This window comes from Myodes glareolus, chromosome 10 (assembly GCF_982192425.1).
Source record: "Myodes glareolus chromosome 10, mMyoGla1.1, whole genome shotgun sequence".
Lineage (NCBI taxonomy): Eukaryota > Metazoa > Chordata > Mammalia > Rodentia > Cricetidae > Myodes > Myodes glareolus.
In genome coordinates this window covers 50,889,847-50,910,629 of record NC_142035.1, presented here as the reverse complement: position 1 = coordinate 50,910,629, position 20,783 = coordinate 50,889,847, and the positions used below count along the sequence as shown (strand labels likewise).

The 20,783-nt window shown below is 43.6% G+C and overlaps 1 protein-coding gene across 3 annotated transcripts in view; it reads left to right on the top strand.

Annotated features, from left to right (window-relative positions):
• Acoxl (acyl-CoA oxidase like) overlaps positions 1 to 20,783 on the top strand; it is a 294,348-nt gene that overhangs the window by 16,607 nt on the left and 256,958 nt on the right. For 2 of the 3 annotated variants that reach the window (XM_085696377.2, XM_085696375.2), the window contains exon 2: positions 11,789 to 11,885. In XM_085696377.2, the coding sequence (XP_085552503.2) occupies positions 11,811 to 11,885 (75 nt within the window). In that variant the 5' untranslated portion in view covers positions 11,789 to 11,810. Of the gene's footprint in view, positions 1 to 496; positions 867 to 11,788; positions 11,886 to 20,783 lie in introns of those variants that run through there. The other variant, XM_085696378.2, reaches the window with a different exon arrangement.

Sequence of the window (20,783 nt, the reverse complement as noted above, 5' to 3'; positions counted from 1 at the left end):
ATTGTCTCCTGGCACTGATAACCCTGTCTGCCTTCCCCCAACCCTGCTCCCCACCTTCCACCAGAAACTACTTCAAGTATAGCCTTTCTCTGGCAGCAGGGTCTTGTTCCCTGATTTTGGTCAACAAAATGGGAGGGGAGGGTTTGGGGCTGCTCCTAAGAAAGAGATCTGTCAGCAGTGTGTGCTTCATTTTGGACAGGGTAGAGTTGGAAAGCGAAACTGGTCCTCCTACACCAGTTAGTTATCACAAAGGAAATCAGCTCTAGAATGAAGTGACCCAGAGAGGAAATTAGAGAGATGTTAGTTTCGAAATACCCTTGAGCCACAGTCAAAGTGCCCCAGGACCTGCCCCCAAGTCAGGCCTCCTCTTTTGATAAGGAAGAAAGTTCCATTTGCTGTCCAAGTGGCTGTGGTTTGGCTCTCGGGCGCTCACCACTAGAAATATCAAGTTAGCCTTAAGTAGTGACTCCCTTCAGTTACAATGTTGGAAACTCAGCTTCTAGTAGCTTCAGGAGCAGAAGCTGGGGTTCAGCACATGCAGTCCCCCCGTTCTCTCCATCTCCTGCCCTTAGCTCTGGGTACATGGCCCAGACTCAGCAAGCAGGCAGGAAGACAGTGACACTTTGTAATTTCCAGCTTGGCTGTAGTCTGCCCTCACTGATGTATCTGGCAACCACCTTTCCTTGAAATCGTCCCTGGGGCTGAAATCAAAGAGCGGCTGGGGCTATCCAGTGTTTGCTCACCTCTAGAATGGGGTCACCAACTAGAGCCATGAGATTGGGAGAGGACAAATGATGCAACTCAGCTGAGAGAGGGAGCAGATGCCAACAGGAGACACCTTGCCTCATAGTCTCCAAGGAAGCTAGGTGAGTCCCACCATCTTTTCTTTTTTTTTTCTTTTGCTGTGATCTTCATTTGAAGTTGTTAGAATCAAGATGGAGCCACTTCTGTCAAATCCTTACTGCAGGGAAGCTGAAAAGAAAAGACTCCCGTTCATACCTGCCTTTGGTATTCGCTGTTACAGAGACTTTGTGGCTCTTAGGAACCAGAACCTATAGCAAAAACTTCTGCTGAGGAGTTTCCCAACTCCATCTTGCTCAAGTGGATTCTACTGTTTGCCTTGCCTCTAAAAGCTTCTATTTGCTATCCCTTCCTTCCTGTAATGTGTACAATCTGTATGATAAAACCCTGCTACTCCAGAAAAAAGTTCTATGGGGCGTTCCTTAGAAAGCACCCCTCTGTTTGTGCTTTATGACAGTAATAAACAAGATATATGCTTTAATAGATGGAGCTTTTCTGACTGATTCCAAGAGACTTGAGTTTGGGTAACGAGGTCATTGAGACCTAGTCCTCTCTATGGTTGTAATTATGAGCATTTGGGGGCTGTTTCTTAATTAGAGATAGCCCTATTCTGTTGAGATCATAAAACATCAAGTCCCTTTTGTGTCCCTGCAAGGGGTTGAGAGTCTTTTATCACCACCTATTAGGATGCTTCATGCTCATTTTGTTTGTTGCATGGAGGTATGTATGTGTGGGGGGTGTGGGTATGTTTTTGTGTATGGGTGGGCATACACATGCGCAGATGTGCACACATGAGTGTGTATATGTGTGTGCTTGGGTGTGGAGGCCAGAGGATAAACACTGGTGTTGTTCCTCAGACCTTGTCTACTGTTTGGTTTCAGGTAGGGTATTGCTAAGAAGGCCTGGAGCTTGCCAAGTAGGCTTAGTATTGGTGCCTACTGAGTCCCAGGTACAACCTATTTCCAATCTTAGGGACTTAGCTTCTTTGTGGCCCTCAGAGAGCTCAGGCCTTGAATCCAGTGGCTCTTGAAGTACCATGTCCATCTTTCGACTTCTGAAATAATAGGAAATGAAAAGGAAAATAGACAAGTGATACTTTTTGTTGTTGTTGTTTTTGTTTTTTTGAGACAGGGTTTCTCTGTAGTTTTGGAACCTATCCTGGAACTAGCACTTGCAGACCAGGCTAGCCTCAAACTCACAGAGATCTGCCTGATTCTGTCTCCTGAGTGCTGGGATTAAAGGTGTGCGCCACCACCACCCGGCTCGGGTCAGTGTGGACCCTGGCTCCTGAATACATTATCTGACTCATGAAAGGGGCTTCCTGCATGTATCTGTCAAGTGGATTTGTTGTTAAAGACAATGAGCATCTGTCTTCTTTCCTGTAATAAAATGTCTGCCATAAGGTAATTTACAAAAATAGAAATGTATTCCATTCCCAGTTTTGGAGTCTAGGAACTTCCAGAGCTCGGCACCAGCAGCTGGTAAGGTCCTTGCTGCATTATAGCATACTATAAGGCATTAAATAGTGAAATGGAGCAAGAATGCCAGCTCAGAAATCATTTCCTCTTCTCATAAAGCCACTGATAGAATTTAAGATTACGTCTCCAGCCAGCATACAAACACATAGAACACAGTCAAAACCACAGTGAGTTTTCAAGGAGGACCGTTATACAATTAGTGCAATAATCCACTAAAAATATCCTCAGAGGAGCATAACTGTGCCACATTTTATTACAGGAACCCTACAGGTCAACAGGTCAACAGGTCAAGAGGTCACAGGTCTGAGAGCCTGGTGACAGCCATAAGCTGCAGCGCCTTCTGGCCGTCACCACTGCTGCCTCCTGGCCACTCTGTTTTCACAACTGATCCTTGTGTGCTGCTCTCTTCACCTAAATGCACCCCTAAACAAGAGTCTTCTTGCTTCAATATCATCTTTTATTTCTAAACTAATCACTGTCCTGGAGGTTGGGATCCTGGTGACAACTTGAGCTAACCAGGTGCCGTACCTGAGAGTAGGCGAGGAACAGCCTCAGAAATCCAACAGGAGAGGAACAGCCCCAGCAATCATGGCTACAGTGTTTCCTTGGTGAAATATCTCAGTATTTGTTAACAACTCTGGACTTTTCTGTGTGTGTGTATGTGTGTGTGTGTGTGTGCGCGCTTCCGGTAGCTTCCTCTCTCACTTGCCACTGTGTTGGTATTTGTTGACAACTTTGGATGTCTCTCACTCTGTTTCTCTCTCTCTCTCTCTCTCTCTCTCTCTCTCTCTATTTCTCTCTCTCTCTCTCTCTCTCTCTCTCTCTCTCTCTCTCTCTCTGTGTGTGTGTGTTTTCAGTATCTTCCAGTATTTTTTGAGATAGGATCTCTCACTGGACCCAGTGCTTAGAATCTGATTGACTGACTAGCAAGCCCCCAAATCCTGGCTTTGCATCACCTCTAGATTTTATGTAGGTTCTGGGGATCTGAACTCGGGCCCTCATGCTTGTGCAGCAAGCACCTGACTTACTGAGCCATCTTCCTAGCTCCATAAGTGTGTGTTTTTGTCTTAGCAGATTGTGTATATTAATAGGTTTTCTGTAGATCGACAATCAGTTTCTCTGTCAGTGCAGTAAGTCAGATCAAGCTGAATTAAAAAGTAAAAGACCAGGTTTATCCTGGGCAAAGCAGCTCTCGAATGACTCCTCCAGCCCCTAGAGTTCGAGGTGGGAGAAGAGGCAGGAAAAATCACATGATTGATCTAAGGGAGGGAACTTAAATACCCTATGGGTAAGAGCGGTGTGTGTGTGTGTGTGTGTGTGTGTGTGTGTGTGTGTGTGCGTGCGCGCGTGAGAGAGAGAGAGAGAGAGAGAGAGAAATGGAAGCCTTCATAAGTGCAAGCTGGAAGTCTCAGCAGAACATATATCTGTGCTTATTTGATCATATTTCTCCTTAAGCTTCCTGTTTGTTCCTTTCCAGCCCTTCCCACCTTACCCCTACTCCCTAACCTCAGCCCTGCTTCCAGAAGATGTACTCTTCCTGGCCACAGTCACATCATTTCTCCCAGCGTCATTGTACAAAGCTTTCTGCCTCCTTCCAGCCCCGGAAGTGAGCTCATCTTTTCAGAACCAACTCAAGGTCATTGCTAGACCACAGGCTTAGACAACAACCACAGCACTCTCCAGGAGGAAGCCACAGCCCAACCAACTTGATGGGTACTGAAAATGAGTAAAATCTGTGTATCTCTTTGTGTGAAGACCCAGCATCTTCCAGTGTGTGAGGATTCTTCTGTTTCCATGCATGTATCAGAGCTTCTGAGGATGGTCGTAATCCACCTGTGCTCTTAGAGCATAGCATTTGGTGAACGCTCAAGCAAGCAAGGGAAGAAGATAGGAGGAAAGAAAGGGAAGCGCGACGGAGAAACAGGAGCCCCACTGCAGGGCCCAAGCACCTTGTGAGGGTTCCCTACCAAGTTTTTGTCTCTGGTATTTTCTGCCTCTTCCTTCCTTTTCTTTCTGTCCTCCATCTTTCTTCCTGCTACCTGTGAGGAATTTGTCACCTAAAAGATTTCTTTTCCTTTGAATGAACTCAAAGCTAAAATTGAACCGTCGTACTTAGAACACTGTCCCACCACCCCATAGAGTTCTCAGGCTAACCCGAGGCTTAGGGTGGTTAATCTTTGTTAACACAGGGCACTTCAACTCTCTTTCCATCCTTAGTCATCCATCCATTCATTCATCGTGTGTGTGTGTGTGTGTGTGTGTGTGTGTGTGTGGTGTGCTGGAAGCTGGGGGTATGGTTGCAGAAGCAGTGTTTACTAGAAGACAGATGGCTGCTTTGCTTGCTGATCTGGAGTTTACGGCCATTTAGATTTGTGTGAGCGGGTGGTTCAGTTCATAATGGAGACGGAACATTCACACAATAATAGTGTGTGTACTGTGAGTCAAACCCCGGACCTCATGAATGCTGAGTGTATACGGTCCTGCTGGCCTATCTCCCAAACCCTGGACCAGGTTTTGATTCCTGCTGCTTTCAAGGAGAAGGGATTAATGTAGGGAGTGGTAGGGGGCTGGATTGGAGGTGTCATCTGAAGCTAAAGTGTAGAAGGAACTAGACAAAGGGTGCAGGTGAAGCAAGAGCATGCTGTGAAACCAGGGTTTAAAGTTGGCATTAGTGCTTATATGATCTCAAGAAACATGTGAGTTGCCAAGATAGACAACAAAATGTTTCTTATCGTGTGGGCTTTTAAATTTCGTATCTGAAGGTGTTTTTCCCACCAGCCCAACACTTGGACCACTGGGGACATTCAAACCACATCCAAACCATAACAGCCAGGTTCTTCTGGGTCACTACCTTGGAACTTGGATATTTGAGAAATAGACAGTTCCCATGCACCCCTCACCTGGTAACATCTTACACAGCAGTCTATTTGCCAAAAATAATAACAGCATGGCCATGTTACCATCAGTTAAACTCTAGACTCCCTTGGTACTATCTTAAGTTTCCACACAGGTGTTCTGGTCCCATCCCAGGGTTCCCTTCAGGACGTCAGGTTGTGTGTGTTGTCAGATTCCCTTAGTGTGTTCTTATCTGTGCCATTTCTCTCTCTCTCTCTCTCTCTCTCTCTCTCTCTCTCTCTCTCTCTCTCTCTCTCTCTCCATGGAGAAAATTCATCAGATATTGGTTTATATTGCTATGATAAACACCATCATGAAAAGAAACTTGACAAGGAAGGGTGTGTTAGGTAATCAGAGTCTATCATGATGTAAAGGCAGGACAATAACTCAAGGCAGGAACCTGGAAGCAAGAACTGAAGCAGAGGGCACGGAGAAATTCTGCTTCCTGGCTTGCTCTCTGTTTCTTGCCAGCTCGCTATCTTATACAACCCAGGGCTGCCTGCCCATGGGTGGCGCCACTCACAGCAGAGTTCTAAGAGCCTTCTTACTGACAAGGACTCTTTGTAGGCAGAGCAAGGCATCATAGTCATTGAGAATGCTTCCTTATCCCTTGCCTGGCAACCTCCTCCCTACCTTCTAGGAGGTAGCCACTGCTTTGTTATCTCTACTTCCTGTTACAGATTGGTTTTGTCTATTTTTAGAATTTAATATAACCAGCATCACACAGTTTGCTCACTCAACTTTTTATGGCATATTTTAATTCTAATGATTCAATCCTATAACACATGGAATGAAATGAACGAACTATGGATACAACAATCACTGGAGGCAGCTCTCATTGGCCATGCTGAATGGCAGAAGCCAGACACAAAAGAACCAACACGTGTGTATAATTCAATCTCCTCAATAGTCAAAAGAAGTACACAGTAGTTTATAGAGTGAAAGCTAGGACAGCAGCCAGCCCTGGTCAGGAGAAAGGAAGTAGAGACTGACAGGGAAACTGAGAGCACTTTCTGTATGCTGGCTTGGGAACGCCTCCCCCTCCCTCTGCCCCTTGACTTGACTGGGGTTTCTACAGGGAAATCTACTTTGCACTAAATTCCTGAGATATAGCCCATGACTCTGTTCTTGATACATTATGTATAATTATAGTGTTTTAAAAATAAGATGCTAGAAATGAAAAAAGTAAGATTCATGTTCCTGCCCACCAGCATTGTATGCATGCATGACAATAATGTATTCCCTTGTTATTTGTTGATAAGTAGGAAGTTACTCCAAAGGGTAGCAGGTTGCATAGCAATACATACTGTCTTAGACCATGTCTGGGCTTTGGAGTTTCTGATCTGGGCAGTCAGGGTTCAGTCTCCTGCAAGACAACATTTTGGCTGTTGTCTAAGCCTTCATCAGAACTGGGAGACCCACTTGTAAGATGGCCCATTGAACATGGTTGTGGGAGAGAGATTGCAGCTCTTATCCTGTGCATCTCTTCAAAAGGCTGCCCAAGGACCTTCATATCATGATAGCTGGCATTCTCTAGAGAAGAGATTTGAGAGAGCTCAGTATAATGGTGTTTATATTGATTGATATATGTCATTTATACATCTCAACACTACATTCCTTTTTATTTCTAATTTGCCATTCATGAAAAAAAAAATCACAGTTATTTATCTGTTCTCCTATTGGTGGATACCTGAGCTGTCTGAGCTTGGAGCTTTTCGCATTAAGCTGGTATGAACAACTTCCTATAAGGATTATTGTGAACACGTGATTCCATTTCTGTGGGGTGAAAACCCAGCCCTGTCACCATTGGGCTAAAGGACGGGTATATGTTTAGTTTTTATCAAACCTGGTCGGTCATTTCTAAAAGTCTTACACTACTTTACACTTCCACAGAAGGATAGGAGAGCATTATAGCCTCATGTCACTCACCGGCAACTGACATCATCACTTAGACAACGCTAGCTGTTCAGACGGCCGCACACTGGCATTGCGTAAGGGCTTTAGTTTGTTTTCTCATGATGCCTGTTGGTGTTGAAATTCTCTTCTGTGTGTGCTGGTCATTTGTATATCCTTTGATATGAAGCATCTGTTCAGACCTCTTGGTGTGTGTGTCTGTGGAATTTTACCCCACTTAGGTGCACAACATCAAAAGTAACTCCTTTGCGTTTTTCCTGTAGAATCAACCTCTTTTTGCAGCCCCAACCTCTGGCAGCCACTGAGGTGTTATCCATTTCCATAACTTTCGTCATTTTGAGAGTGTTATAAAATGGTGCTTGTACAGGATTAACCTTTTTGAGATGGGCTCTTTTACACTTGCCTTTGAGAGCCATCTAAATTGGTGTTCATGTTGTATCACTGTATGGATACGCACAAGGGCTTATCTACTCCCCACGTGGGGGACATTGGGTTGTTTGTCTTTGTGTTTTTCCCATATGCAGAATGTTTTATAATCAGCTTTTTTAGTTAGCATAGATAATTTTGTTATGGCATTTTCATATGTATACATTATTGTCCCTTGCTTGTATTTACCTCTTGCTACCCTCCTTCACCCCGTCACTGGCTCACCAATGTCCCAAGTGCCCCATCCCTCCACATAGAGTTAAACCTAGATTCTGTGGTTGTAAGTGTGTGCCCAGTTTTTGATGGCTGCACATAACTGTTGTAAACATTTGTGTATAGTTTTGTTGTTGTTTGATTAACAAACGGATTCTCTTCTCTTAGGTGGATACTTAGGAGTGGAATCACAGGTTGTATGTGAATTACATGTTTGATGTCACAAGAAACTGTCAAACTTTTCCAAGTGGCTGTACCATTTCACAGTCCCAGCACCAGCAGTGAGATATCTGGTGACTTGGCATCCTTGCTAACGCTTGGCCAGGTCTATTTTTAATCTTAAACGTTCTTATGGACGTGTGTGATTTGGCTCTGTTTTCACTTAGAACCTTGTGCCTTGGTCCTGGCTTATGAACCATGCTTTCTAGAGAGATCTCTCATTCTGAGAGTTCATTACTGCCTCTACAATCCCCCCTTCCCAGCAGCTCCTCGATCAGAACAGGTGGAACCTAGTATCTTTGACGTTTCTTCCTGCTGGTTGCCTGCCGTAATGCAGAGAACTTTCAAGTGTGTCCTTGGCGATTGGTTGTAGTCTTTTTTCAAGAACAATTTCACACAGAACACCGGTAGTTGAGTCAGATGGTGAGCGAACTTCTGAGGTTACAGCCGGACCCTCTCTACATGGCTGATCCTAGATGTCCTTAAGCATGCCAGGCCTGGTTCCTGATTGTGGCACAAATGCCATTGACTCTTAGATTTAAAACATCTCTTGGTTCTGTGGAACTCCTGTAGGTGGAGTGAGACAGGGGAGTAGTACCTGTCACATCTCCCTATTTTACAGACTCAGGAAAACAGAACAGGTATCATAGCTGTGAAAATACCAAGCAAACTATTAGGTGTGACTTATACTCTTGCTATGCAACAGTCCTTGAAGTAACCAACAAAGATCTTTAAACGAGGAAAATACACCGTCAAACCTGTGCTCAGAGCTTAGAGCTTCAGAGTGCCTGTGATTGTCTCCACAACTGCTTTACCAGCTACGTAGCTTCCATTTCTTGCTTCAGAGATGGCCACTTAGGTGGGCGATTATGAAGAACCAATGTTCATGTTTCTAGGTGTTCCCTAATGCTTTTCCATCCTGGTTTGATTTCTTTGATAACTTTAAGCTGGCCCTGGTGACAGTTCAAGTGACGAACAAGTTCCATCTAGTGGTTGTTTTAAGTATATGCTTTGAAATGCGTGTTATGGGCCAATGAGAGGGCTCACATTTACTGCTAAACCTGATGACCTTGGGTTGGAGCCTCAGAACCCACGTGGTACAAGGAGAGAACTGGTTCCTGGAGGTTGTTTTCTGACCTCCTCATGTATGATGCCAGGTTTGGTTTCCAAAGTCAGGACTGATTGCTGGAGGGATTCAAGCTGGAGAAGTGACACGAGGCCTGGCATCTCCGGAGGCCTGGCGCTAGGCTTCTGCAGCCACCGTAACCCCGTTTCCAGCCTCTGTGAGTGGAAATGGTAAATACAGCATAGGCCTGGGAGACTGGCACCCCCAGATTCACGGAGGCAAGCATTATAGCTCTCGGGCAACTGATATTAGGTATTTCAGGTTGGGGTGTCTGAGACCTTGGTCCTTACAGCTTGGAAGGTCCTGAGACCTCGTCCAGCAACTGGGACCCACAGGTTTTCTTCTCTGGCTTGTCACAAAGTCTCTTGATTGTCACATGAGGCTCTTTGCCTTATCTTTCTTCTCTGTTTCCACTGTCCTCATCATTTCTACCCCAGATGCTCTTTGGAACTGCCTGACTGCCCTTTGTCACTGCGGCTACTGATGGCTATTCCTTTTCTAGTTGCTGTCATCCCTCTGCACATGGTTCTGTTGCCTTCCCTTCCTGTTACCAGCGCAGCTCACTCTACTAAGGTCAAAGATCAAAGTCAGGTGAGAAGAGACCACTGAACTGGAGGGGCCCAGAGAGTGTTCAGGGTGAAGTGCTTTATCTGATGCAGGATATATGCAACTGTAAACTCATCTCAAGAATAAACCCCAAGGAGCTTAGTGGTTAAGAGCACTTGTTGCTCTTCCAGAGGACCATGTTCAGATCTCAGCACTCACACCTCACAGCTCACAGTTACCTATAACTCCTTGGAAGAGATCCGACACCCTCTTTTGACATCCCTGGACACTTACATACATGCCCCACATAAGACACACACTCCTTTTTTTTTTAAATAAATGATCCTGATCTTGATGTAATCTTGATGAGCTTGTAATCTCAGCACTTGGGGGAGTGAGGCAGGAGAATTGCCATGATTTATATGGGTCAGCCTAGTCTATATTATGAATTCTACTTTAGCCCAGGCTAAAGAATGAGATTCTGATTCAAACCAAAGACAATCAAACCAACCAAACAAAACTTCCCAAACGAAATAAACAAATAAAAAAGAGTGAACCTTCTGTAAGCTGTGGACTTGAGGCTTTAGTGCAGGTTAATTGGTCGTAACTAACATCCCACTCTGGGAGGTGAATAATAATAATAATAATAGTATAGGATGCTATGCATTTGCACAGGCAGAAAGTATATGAGAAATCTCTGTACCTTCTGTTTAATTTTGCAGTGAACCTACACTGCCTTAGGAAGGTCCATAAAAAAACCAAACCCAAACAAAAAAACCTTAATGAAAACTAGCCTGTCACTGTCTATCATACTCATTTCTGTTTCCACCCATTCAGACATTCTCTTTCTGTAGGTCCCAGCCTTGTGTGTGTGTTAAAATTTCTTCTCTGTTGAGAGAACTACCTTTAACTGTCACATCCTTTCTGTCTCTCTATCTCTGCCTCCTTTCTCTGTCTCTCGCTGTCTCCCCACCCCCACCCCCTGTGCTGGAGTCGGGATCTGGGGCCTTGTAGACAGCAGGCAAGCCCTGTGTCACAAGCCACATCTCTCTTTCGTCATGTGAAGGATGACTGTGAGAATGTCTTCATTGTTTCCCTTCATACGTGAAAGGCAGTTTCATTGGATGTAAGACTTGCTCTGGTCATTCTTTTGTTCCTGAGCTAAGAAAAGCAAATAAGCAAATAGACAAGCAACCTGGAGCCTCTCCTCCTTCAGGTCTCTGCGGCTTCAAAGGAGAGATTTGTTGCTACCCTGTGGGTCTTCCCCCTTTGCATTGGTTTTCTCAAGTTGTCTTCTTAATTTTTGCTATAATATATCAGTGTCTGATTCATCTTGGTATTGCCATGATACCATCTGAGATAGAGGCTAATATCAACCATGGATGAGGCTCTTCTAGGCTTCTGTTGTGATTTGCATGGAAATATTAGAGGACACAGAGGAACCTCTCCTCCTAGGCTTAGGCTTGTTGAGAAATAGACGCCAAGACAGAGCTAGACATGCCAGAGACTTGATGGAGGAAAATACCTGTGAAGGACAAAAGTATCGAGGGATTGGTGAAGATGCTGCCAAAATACAGGAAGGCGGGATGGACCCTGTGGTAGGAGACAGGCAGGGAGAGTGCTTCTTGAACAGTCCCCGACACAGCATAGCCCAAGCCTCTGTCACAGTTACACAGAATGCAGGTGGGATAGAAGGGCAGAAATTCCTTACTGGGCAAGGGTGGTTTTGATGCCACTAGGTCAAGGTCAGTCATCTGCCCGGACAGCCAAACAGGAGAGGAACTTCCCAGTGACTCTAACTCCATTCAGAAGCAGAGCAGCGGAGTCAGGGATTCACAGTTTGACTCTGAATAATCCTCCCCACATTACCAAAGTCCTCTCCTTATGCCAACAGGTTCTACTCTCTGTCCCTGTCTCCACAGATCCTGCCCTTGGGTCATCCCAGACTATGAAAGTGGCTACAATCTTTAAAGCTCTGTAGAGACGGAGTGGTGGCGGCCTCATTTTAACTGGATCTTATCAGGAAACCCTCCCCTTTCTCCTTCCAGCTGACCTCAGGTGTTGCTACATATGCAGGGCCAAAGCATCTGTTCTCTCAGAGCTCTGGATTTGGTTCTGGCAACTTACAGAGTCAATGTCCTAATCCCCACGTGCTATCTGTTCTGTGCAGGTACGGTTTAAGTCTGGATGAAATGAGAGCTTTGACAAATCAGCGAGTGAAGTTTGTCCTAAGTCTCCCTCTGTTAAAGCGTGTATTCCAGGAACAGGTAAGTGACATCGTTATTTCTGCAGGAATGTGTGTGTGTGTGTGTGTGTGTGTGTGTGTGTGTGTGTGTGTGTGTGTGTGAATATTTATCTGTTTCTGTAATGTGTACCTGTAAGAAAGCAAGACATGTGTTATTTGCTTTTGTGACTTGTGTAAGCTCACGGCCTGAACACTAACAAAGCCATCACAAAGCAGAGTATATTCCACATCCCCCTTTCTGCTTCAAGCCCCAAACTGGGTCAGCTTTCCTGGACTCCATATTTACTGTTAGGTATAATCTTAAAAACAGCCTCTTTGCTGATGCAAATAATTCCAATCAGACCAAATAAAAAATGCCCACGTTTAATAAATGCAGCGCTCCTGGGTGGCCAGGAGAGCATGGTGAGGAGAAGGGGTGGGGTGGGGACTGCTAGGGGTTATGGGGGTGGACAGGGCACAGGGTGGAGGGAGAGAGAGACATCACACAAAACCAGAGACCTGTTCTTTTCCTAGGCGGTGGCTTAAATAACGCGTGGGAGTGATCCTGACCCTCCCTGGGAAGGGGTCAGTGCTTGGCAGGCTTTCTGGAGGTGGAGTCCGTACCAAGGCAATCCCCAGAGAGAGGGGCCTTAGGATGGATGCCAGGGACTGGGGTGACGCTTCAAATCATTTACTCCTCCCAGACTAGAGAAGAAAAGATCCACAGAAGTAACAAAATGTCCAATTATAAAACCGATATAACTCAGGTCATCAAATAAAACTTACTGACAAATGAGAACTCATTAAAAAGAAAGTTTGAAGCATTTTAGACTTGTCCAAAGTTTATGAGTTTTGGTCATCTAAAAATTGCGATTTTTATTTCACTGGTACCGTTTTAGTCAGTTTAGCCTCATGACAAAGAGGAAAGGAAGAAAGACGAGGTGGGAGATTCCCTCTGTAACACTAGCCTTAGAAACTGTCTACTGTATCTGTTCTACATTCACATCCTTTCCGTTCACTTCAGTGGCTTCCTTAAAAGTACTTTCCTTGTAGAGAGCCACAGGGGAGGGGCCTGAATGGAAGAAGATTTCAGTGTAGGAGATGCAGAGAGCTGAGAGTACCTCGCAGGAAGTTCCGCCTCTTCCTGCCCAGGAAGCGTTTGAAGATGGAGAGGTGGGGGTCCTCTTCTTGGTACCTCAAGGAACGCCAGTCAAAGCTAGATGTAGTAGGGTTCAGAGCCAAATGAGAATAGATCCTCCAACCCCCCACCTCTGAGTAATGGTCCTGAGGAGATGTAGGGCTGGTTCCAACGTTTTGGGAGCTGATTTCAATGCCTAAACACAGATTCCCCTCAAAGTAGTCAGCCATCTTGAAGTGGGCGGCACTGCCCTTCAGTGGAGAGCATGTGGAAAGATGTTCACTTGGAAATGACAACCCTTACATAACAAAGCACATGGATGGAAAAAGCAAAACAAAACCATGTTTCATTGCAGCCCTTGCTCAATATTTTAAAGTTAATAAATTACCAAATGATACACACTTAGAGCTATGAGTATTGACACTGTATAAAAGGAAACGTACAATTTGGGGCTCACAGCTGTAGAGGGTTCGAGTCTGTGGCCATCGTGGTGGGGATCATGGCAGCAGGTAGGCAGGCAATGGTGCGAGAGCAGAAGCTGAGAGCTTGCACCTTGATTCACAAGTGCAGGGCAGAGAGAACTAACTGGGAATGGCTTTTGAAACCTCATCTCCTGCCTCCAGTGACACACCTCCTCCAACAAGACCATTCCTTCTAATCCTTCCCAGAGAGTTCCACCAACTGGGACTAAGTATTCAAATTAATGAGCCTGTTGTGGGCAGCTCATTTTTGCTTTCAGCCCTGTCATTAGAGACCAGAATTTATTCATCTGCTGTGGGGCTGGTGGGAAGGTAGACTCCTGGCATGAGACCAGCCCTTTGCTCCCTTAACCAACCCATTACTCCTGGCGCTTAAACTAATGCCAACACTTCAGACACTGATGTGGCAGTTGATCTTTAGCGAGGCCCGAGAACTGCTTTCCTACCTGCAGAATCTGGAGGAGTCTTTGTAAGCAAACTCTTAATGAAGTATGCTAACCCGGATTCAGTTACGTCCCTGTTTTTGTCTCTCCGCTAGTGGTTTCAGGCAGCCTGAACCACTTCCCGTCCTGGATGAATGAATCTAATTCCTCCATAAGGCACAGGAGTGCTTTAAGTAGCCTTCTGGTTCGTCTTCTGTTAGTTATTTTGATGAATTTCGTTACCCCCTCTGTGTGAGTCTGAAAAAAAAACCAATGAAACCAAAGGAAAGCAAACTAGCTGTCAGTCCAGCAGGCTCATCTCACTGGGCAGATGTCATGAGACTTGGCAGTACATCTGTGTTGGAAGGTTCTCAGATCCCACCCTTAGACAGCTGGACAAGCTGCCTACATCCCAGGATCCTAGAAGTGTTACATGATTCATTCTGCCTTTCAATAAAAAAATATTAAGTCATGGCTGTCCTGCCCAATCAGAAAGCATACTGGGCCCTTTCGTCTTTCTCTGGCCCCCGTGCCATATTGCTGCTAACGTTCATTGGTGAGCCAGTGAGTTCAGAGGCAGAGTGTAAGTGGAATGATGATGTTTTCAGGCACATGAGTAGGGAGCCTCACTTGTTCCAATTCTCCACGGACAGTTCACAAGCCAAGAATAAGCCATTAAAAATATTTCCATCCTGTCTCTTCTCTGTAAGACAAAATGTTTCAATAATCTTAAAGGGGGAAAACACTGAGACCAACTAAAATGTGTGCGAGTGTGTGCATATTTCTCCCTTTTTCTACTTCCCATGTAGATTCGATCCATGTAAGTCTCTCTTAGGGTCCTCTTTGTTGTCCAGGTTCTCTAGGATTGTGAATTGTAGACTGGTTTCTCTTTGCTTTATGTCTAAAAGCCACTTAGGAGTGAGTACATATTATATTTGTCTTTCTGGGTCTGAGTTATCTCACTCAATATGATGTTTTCTAACTCCATTCATTTGCCTGTAAATTTCAAGGTGCCATTATTTTTTTTTCTGCTGTGTAGTACTCCATTGTATAAATGTACCACATCTTTATCCATTCTTCAGTCTAGGGACATTTAAGTTGTTTCCAGGTTCTGGCTGTGACAAATACATGCTGCTATGAACATAGTTGAGCACATGTCCTTGTGGTATGATTGAGCATCCTTTGGGTATATATTCAAAAGTGGTATTGCTGGGTCTTGAGGTAGGTTGTTTCCGAATTTTCTGAGAAATCGCCATACTGATTTCCAAAGCAGCTGTACAAGTTTGCACTCCCACCAGCAATGCAGGAGTGTTCTTTTTACCCAACAACCTCTCCAACATAAACTGTCATCAGCGTTTTTGATCTTGATCATTCTTCCAGGTGTAAGAAGGAATCTCAGAGTTGTTTTGATTTGCATTTCTCTGATGACTAAGGATGTTGAACATGTTCTTAAATGTCTTTCAGCCATTTTAGATTCATCTGTTGAGAGTTCTCTGTTTAGATCTGTACCCCATTTTTATTGGATTATTTGTTCTTTTGATGATCAACTTCTTGAGTTCTTTGTATATTTTGGAGATCAATACTCTGTCCAATGTGGGGTTGGTGAATATCTTTTCCAATTCTGTAGGCTGCCATTTTGTCTTGTTGATTGTGTGTTCTTTGCTTTATAAAAGCTTCTCAGTTTCAGGAGGTCCCATTTGTTAATTATTGCTCTCAGTGTCTGTGCTACTGGGGTTATATTTAGGAAGTGGTCTCCTGTGCCAATGCATTCAAAAATACTTCCCACTTTCTCTTCTATAAGGCTCAGTGAGGTTGATTTTATGTTTAGGTCTTTGATCCATTTGGACTTGAGTTTTGTGCATGGTGATAGACATGGATCTATTTTTGTTCTTCTACATGTTGATATCCAGTTAAGGCAGCACCATTTGTTGGATATACTTTCTTTTTTTCATTTGATAATTTTTGCTTCTTTGTCAAAAATCAGGTGTTCAAAAGTGTGTGGATTGATATCTGGATCTTCTATTCGGTTCCATTAGTCCTCCTGTCTGTTCTTAAGCCAATACCAGGCTGTTTTCAGTACTGTAGCTCTGTAGTTGAGTTTTAAGTCAGGGATTGTGATGCTTCCAGAAGCTCCTTTATTGTACAGGATTGTTTTGACTATCCTGGGTTTTTTGCTTTTCCATATGAAGTTGATTATTGTTCTTTAAATGTCTGTGAAGAATTTTGCTGAGATTTTAATGGGCATTGCATTGAATCTGTAGATTGCTTTTGGTAAGATTGTCATTTTTACTATGTTAATTCTACCTACCCAAGCATGGGAGATCTTTCCACTTTCTGGTGTCTTCTTCAATTTCTTCTTCAAAGTTTTAAAGTTCTTGTCATGGGTCTTCCACTTGTTTGGCTAGAGTTACTCCAAGATATTTTGTTATTGGTGGTTATTGTGAAGGGTGATGTTTCTCTGATTTCTTTCTCAGCCCATTTATGATCTGTATAAAGGAGGGCTACTCATTTTTTTAAATTAATCTTGTATCTTGCTACTGAAGGTATTTATGAGTTGTAGAAGTTCCTTGATAGATTTTTTGGAGTCACTTATTTAAATTATTATATCATCAGCAAATAGTGAGAGTTTGAGTTCTTCTTTTTCGTTTTGTATCCCCTTGATCTCCCTTTGGTGTCTTATTGCTGTAGCTAGGACCTCAGAAACTATTTTGAGTAGATATAGGGAGAGTGGGCAACCTTTTCTTGTTCCTGATTTCAGTCATATAGCTTTGAGTTTCTCTCCATTTAGTTTGATATTGGCTGTTGGCTTGCTGTATTTTGCCTTTATTATGTTTAGGTATGTTCTTTGTATCCCTGTTCTCTCCAAGACCTTTATCATGAATGGATATTGTATTTAGTCAAAAAATACATTTTCAATAAAAAAATTTCTTCTGTCTAGACTTTTGCCCTGACCAATGAAGTTGACATTTAAATCCACCGGTTGAATCAGAATGCACATGGGGTTTAATACTGCTATGCCAAATGCTTTCTTCCTGGGGCCCTTGCAGTATTCTCCCAAATTGTTCCCATCATCAGTTGGTCTTTCTTCCAGTCATGGTCCATGAATGGCTCATGAGAGCATTCTAGCTAATATTTCCTCTCCCAGGAAGGAGACAGTTGGGGTCAGACTATTCTTAGCCATGTATGGGGCTGGCTAGGGACTAAATCTTGGCTAATGATACCCACTCATGGCTGCTCCACACCATCTTTCCTAAGACTAAAAAAAAAAGTCTATCTGTAAGACCTATGCCATCATCGTCCTGCTAATCTGCACAGGGAGGGACACTCAAGTATGGTCTGAAGATCCATGGGCATCTCTGGAATGTTCACAGGTGCTATGTGAAAAGTAAATGCTCAGTTCTCTATGTGTGCGATGCAGGATTTGCATTACAGACTAATCCTAATGGTAACTCACGGCAAAAGCAGGCATGAAAGTCAAGGTATCTTTAATTAGGTCAGATATTCAAACAGTTTGTAAAATGTAGGATAACTCTATTCTTTTTACTGATTTTTTTTTTATTTTGGAGATTATGTTACTTATAGAACTATTTGCTTTGATATGCAATGAGTTTATTTTTATTTGCAATGAATAAAGTGCCAAATTTATCCATTTTAATTAATAATAATATGATAAATTGCTAGATATAACCACAAAGAAAAGCTCTTTGGCATTCTCAGTAGTTTTTCTTCTTTTTACATTTATTTATTATTTACTTATTTGTTTTGTATGTGTATGTGTGTGGACACACATGTGCCACAGGATGCATGTAGAGGTCAAAGGCAGCTCGTGAAAGTAGGTTCTTTTTTTCCTGTGGCTTCTGAGGATCAAAGTCTGGTCGTCAGGATTGGTGGCAAGCCCCTTTACCAACTGAGCCATCTCCCTGGCCCCTTGATAGTGTAAAGGGGTTCAGGGACCTTGAAGTTTGAGAAGCACTGACTTAAAGCACCCACAGTTTTCAGGAAGTCCACTCTCAGGAGCTTTGAGGGGACTTGGAGAAGACCCACTGCCTGATACCTGTGTTTATCCGAACTATATATTACTTTCATCAGAAAGTGTTTTATATTTGGGTGTTTTATATTTAGAAAGAAATGGGTTGGTGACTAAGATGGTGTGATATTCTAAGGTCAAGTCACCTTACCTCAGAACGTGTTTGAGAATGGGGAAAATGGTTGGTTACTTTCCTGATAACCTCTGAGAAATAAGACTTTCCCAGAAAGTCGTGAGTACGTTTCAACACTCTTGCTGGGCAGGAAATCTGTCCAGAAACCAAGGATGTCAGTCTGTCATCGGTCCTTTAGGACATCTCATCCTGCTCAGGCCCCAGACACCAACCCCGGTCCTTATTGGTCATCTGGATCATGACAGAGAAGCCTTCCCCTACCAGTCCCTGTGTTGGCTCCCGACTTGCTCTCACTGAGATCTTTCCTCTTTGACCTTGGCCTTGGCTTCATTTTTGGCCCTCTGGCTTCTGTTTGTCCTGGATCCCTGGCTTTTCCTAGCAGGCTGTGACAGCCTGCCCTGGATCTCGGTCCTCCATGCTGCTTTTGGCAGGAGTCTTTGTCCCAGCTCCAGCTCCACAGACTTGGATGCTGGCCACTTGGCCAGCACTCTGGGCAGGCCAGCCCTGGTCCCATGGGATATTGTGGAAGAGTTGAGCAGAGATGACAGGACGGAGTGGACTGTTTATAGAAGTCCCTCTGTGTAGATTGGCATTCGAAGTGTGTTGTCATTTGTGAGGACCACAGGGATTTCTTCCAAGAGCCTGCCGGAGAGTGAGTTGCCTGCCAAGGGACTCCAGCTGGGATCCTGGTGCTGCTGCGTATTTCTTGATACTGAGACCGTTCTTTATAAATAAAATCTTTTTATTTGAAAACCTAATTACTACGTTTGCAGTAAAGTATTGTGTAAAAGGTAACAATAATTATGACTTGCTACCATTTGTTAGGTTCCGTCTGTGTGCCAGGTGAGGTAATTCACTCATTTCCAGTTATTTACTAGTGCCTGTTGTGAGCCAAACATCAAAGGGGAGGGAGTAAAACAGGCATTTGTAGAGCTTATAGCTTAGTATAGGAGGAGACACTATGGAGTAATAAATACAGACGTTCATGGCACATGAGATAGTGACAGACCTGTGACTAAAATCAGACAATAAGGTAGAGAGAAAAAGGATAAAATTGTCTTTGTTGACAGATGACATGATCTTACTGTAATAATTCCACAAAAATAAGTGAGAGCTAGTAAATCCAGCAAAGTTGCAAGATCAATAGGCAGAATTATTTTGCATTTCTGTATATTAAAAAGCACAATCAAAAGTAAATAATTTTATTTACTAAAGCATGAAAATAACACAACACTGGGGAATAAAATTAACTAAAGAGGTGGAGCACTTACACATTGAGGACTATTTGGACTGCAAAAAATGTTCTTTTTTTTGATACAAAGCTTTATTGTGTAGCCCTGATTGGCCTGGAACTCTCTCTATAGACCAGGGTTGCTTTGAACTCACAGAGATCTACTTTCTGCCTCTGCCTCCAGAGTACTGACTGGTATGCACTGTGATGCCTGGCTTACAATTTTGTACACCAAGGTGATATGGATTGAATGTATCCCTCCAAACTTCCATGCTTAAGGCTCACCAGTTTTGAGAGGTGGAGCTTCTAGGGTGTGGTTAGAGTATGATGACTCTGCTTCTGTGTTAGTCAGGGTTCTCTTCAGAGGAACAGAACTGATAGAATGAATCTCCCTCTCTATATAAGAGGGATTCATTACTGCAAATTTCAGGATGTGGCCCAGCTAGTCTAATCATGGCTCTTTAGCAATGGAAACGTCAATAATCTAGTAATTGTTCAGTCCTCCAGGCTGAATGACTCAGCTGGTTTCAGTGGATGCCAGGATCCTGAAAAAGTAGGTTCCAATGCCAGTGAAGGAACGGACTTGCCAATGAGAGCAAGGGCAAACAAAGAGCAAAAGCTTCCTGCTTCCACATCCTTTATATGGGCTGCCACCAGAATGTGTGGCCCAGATTAAAGGTGGATCTTCCAACTTCAAGTGATTTAAGAAAAATCCCTCACAGATGTGTTCAGCTGCCTGGATTTTTGTCATTTTCAGATGTAGTCAGGCTGACAATGAAGAATAGCCATCATAGCTTCCATTGAAGGATGAATGCCATTGTCTCAGGAGTGGGTTGGTTATGGGAGTTGGTTCTTTGTAAAGGGTACAGTTTTGTTCTGCCTTCCACCATGGGATGGTACAGCAGGATACTTGTCAAATGCAAGACCTTCAGCCTTGAACTTTCTGGGCCCCTTAACTATAAGAGTAAATTTCTTTTCTTTATATATTACCCAGGTATTCTGATAATTTATATATTATCTCAGGTATTCTGTGACAGCAGAGCAGACTGAAGGAACACGGGCATCAGAGTGAAGAGACAATCCATGGGATGGGAGGAAATACTTGCAAATCACATTTCTAAGACAGGCATAAATGTAAAGAACTCATGCAATTCAACTACAAACAACTATATTAAATAACAGATGCCATCATCCCTCCCCCCTTTTTGAGAGAGGGTTTCTCTGTGGCTTTGGAGCCTGTCCTGGAACTCACTTGGTAGACCAGGCTGGCTTCAAACTTACAGAGATCTGCCTGTCTCTCCCTCCTGAGTGCTGGGATTAAAGGTGTGCACCACCACCGCCCAGCTAGATGACAATGATCTTATATGTAGAAAACACTGACAATTTGTTTTTAAATAACCAAAGGACTTGAGGAGACCTTCTCTAATTAAAGTATACAAATGATTTGTCTCTAATTAAACTATGCAAATGACCAATAAATACACAGAATGATGCCTGATAGCATTGATCAT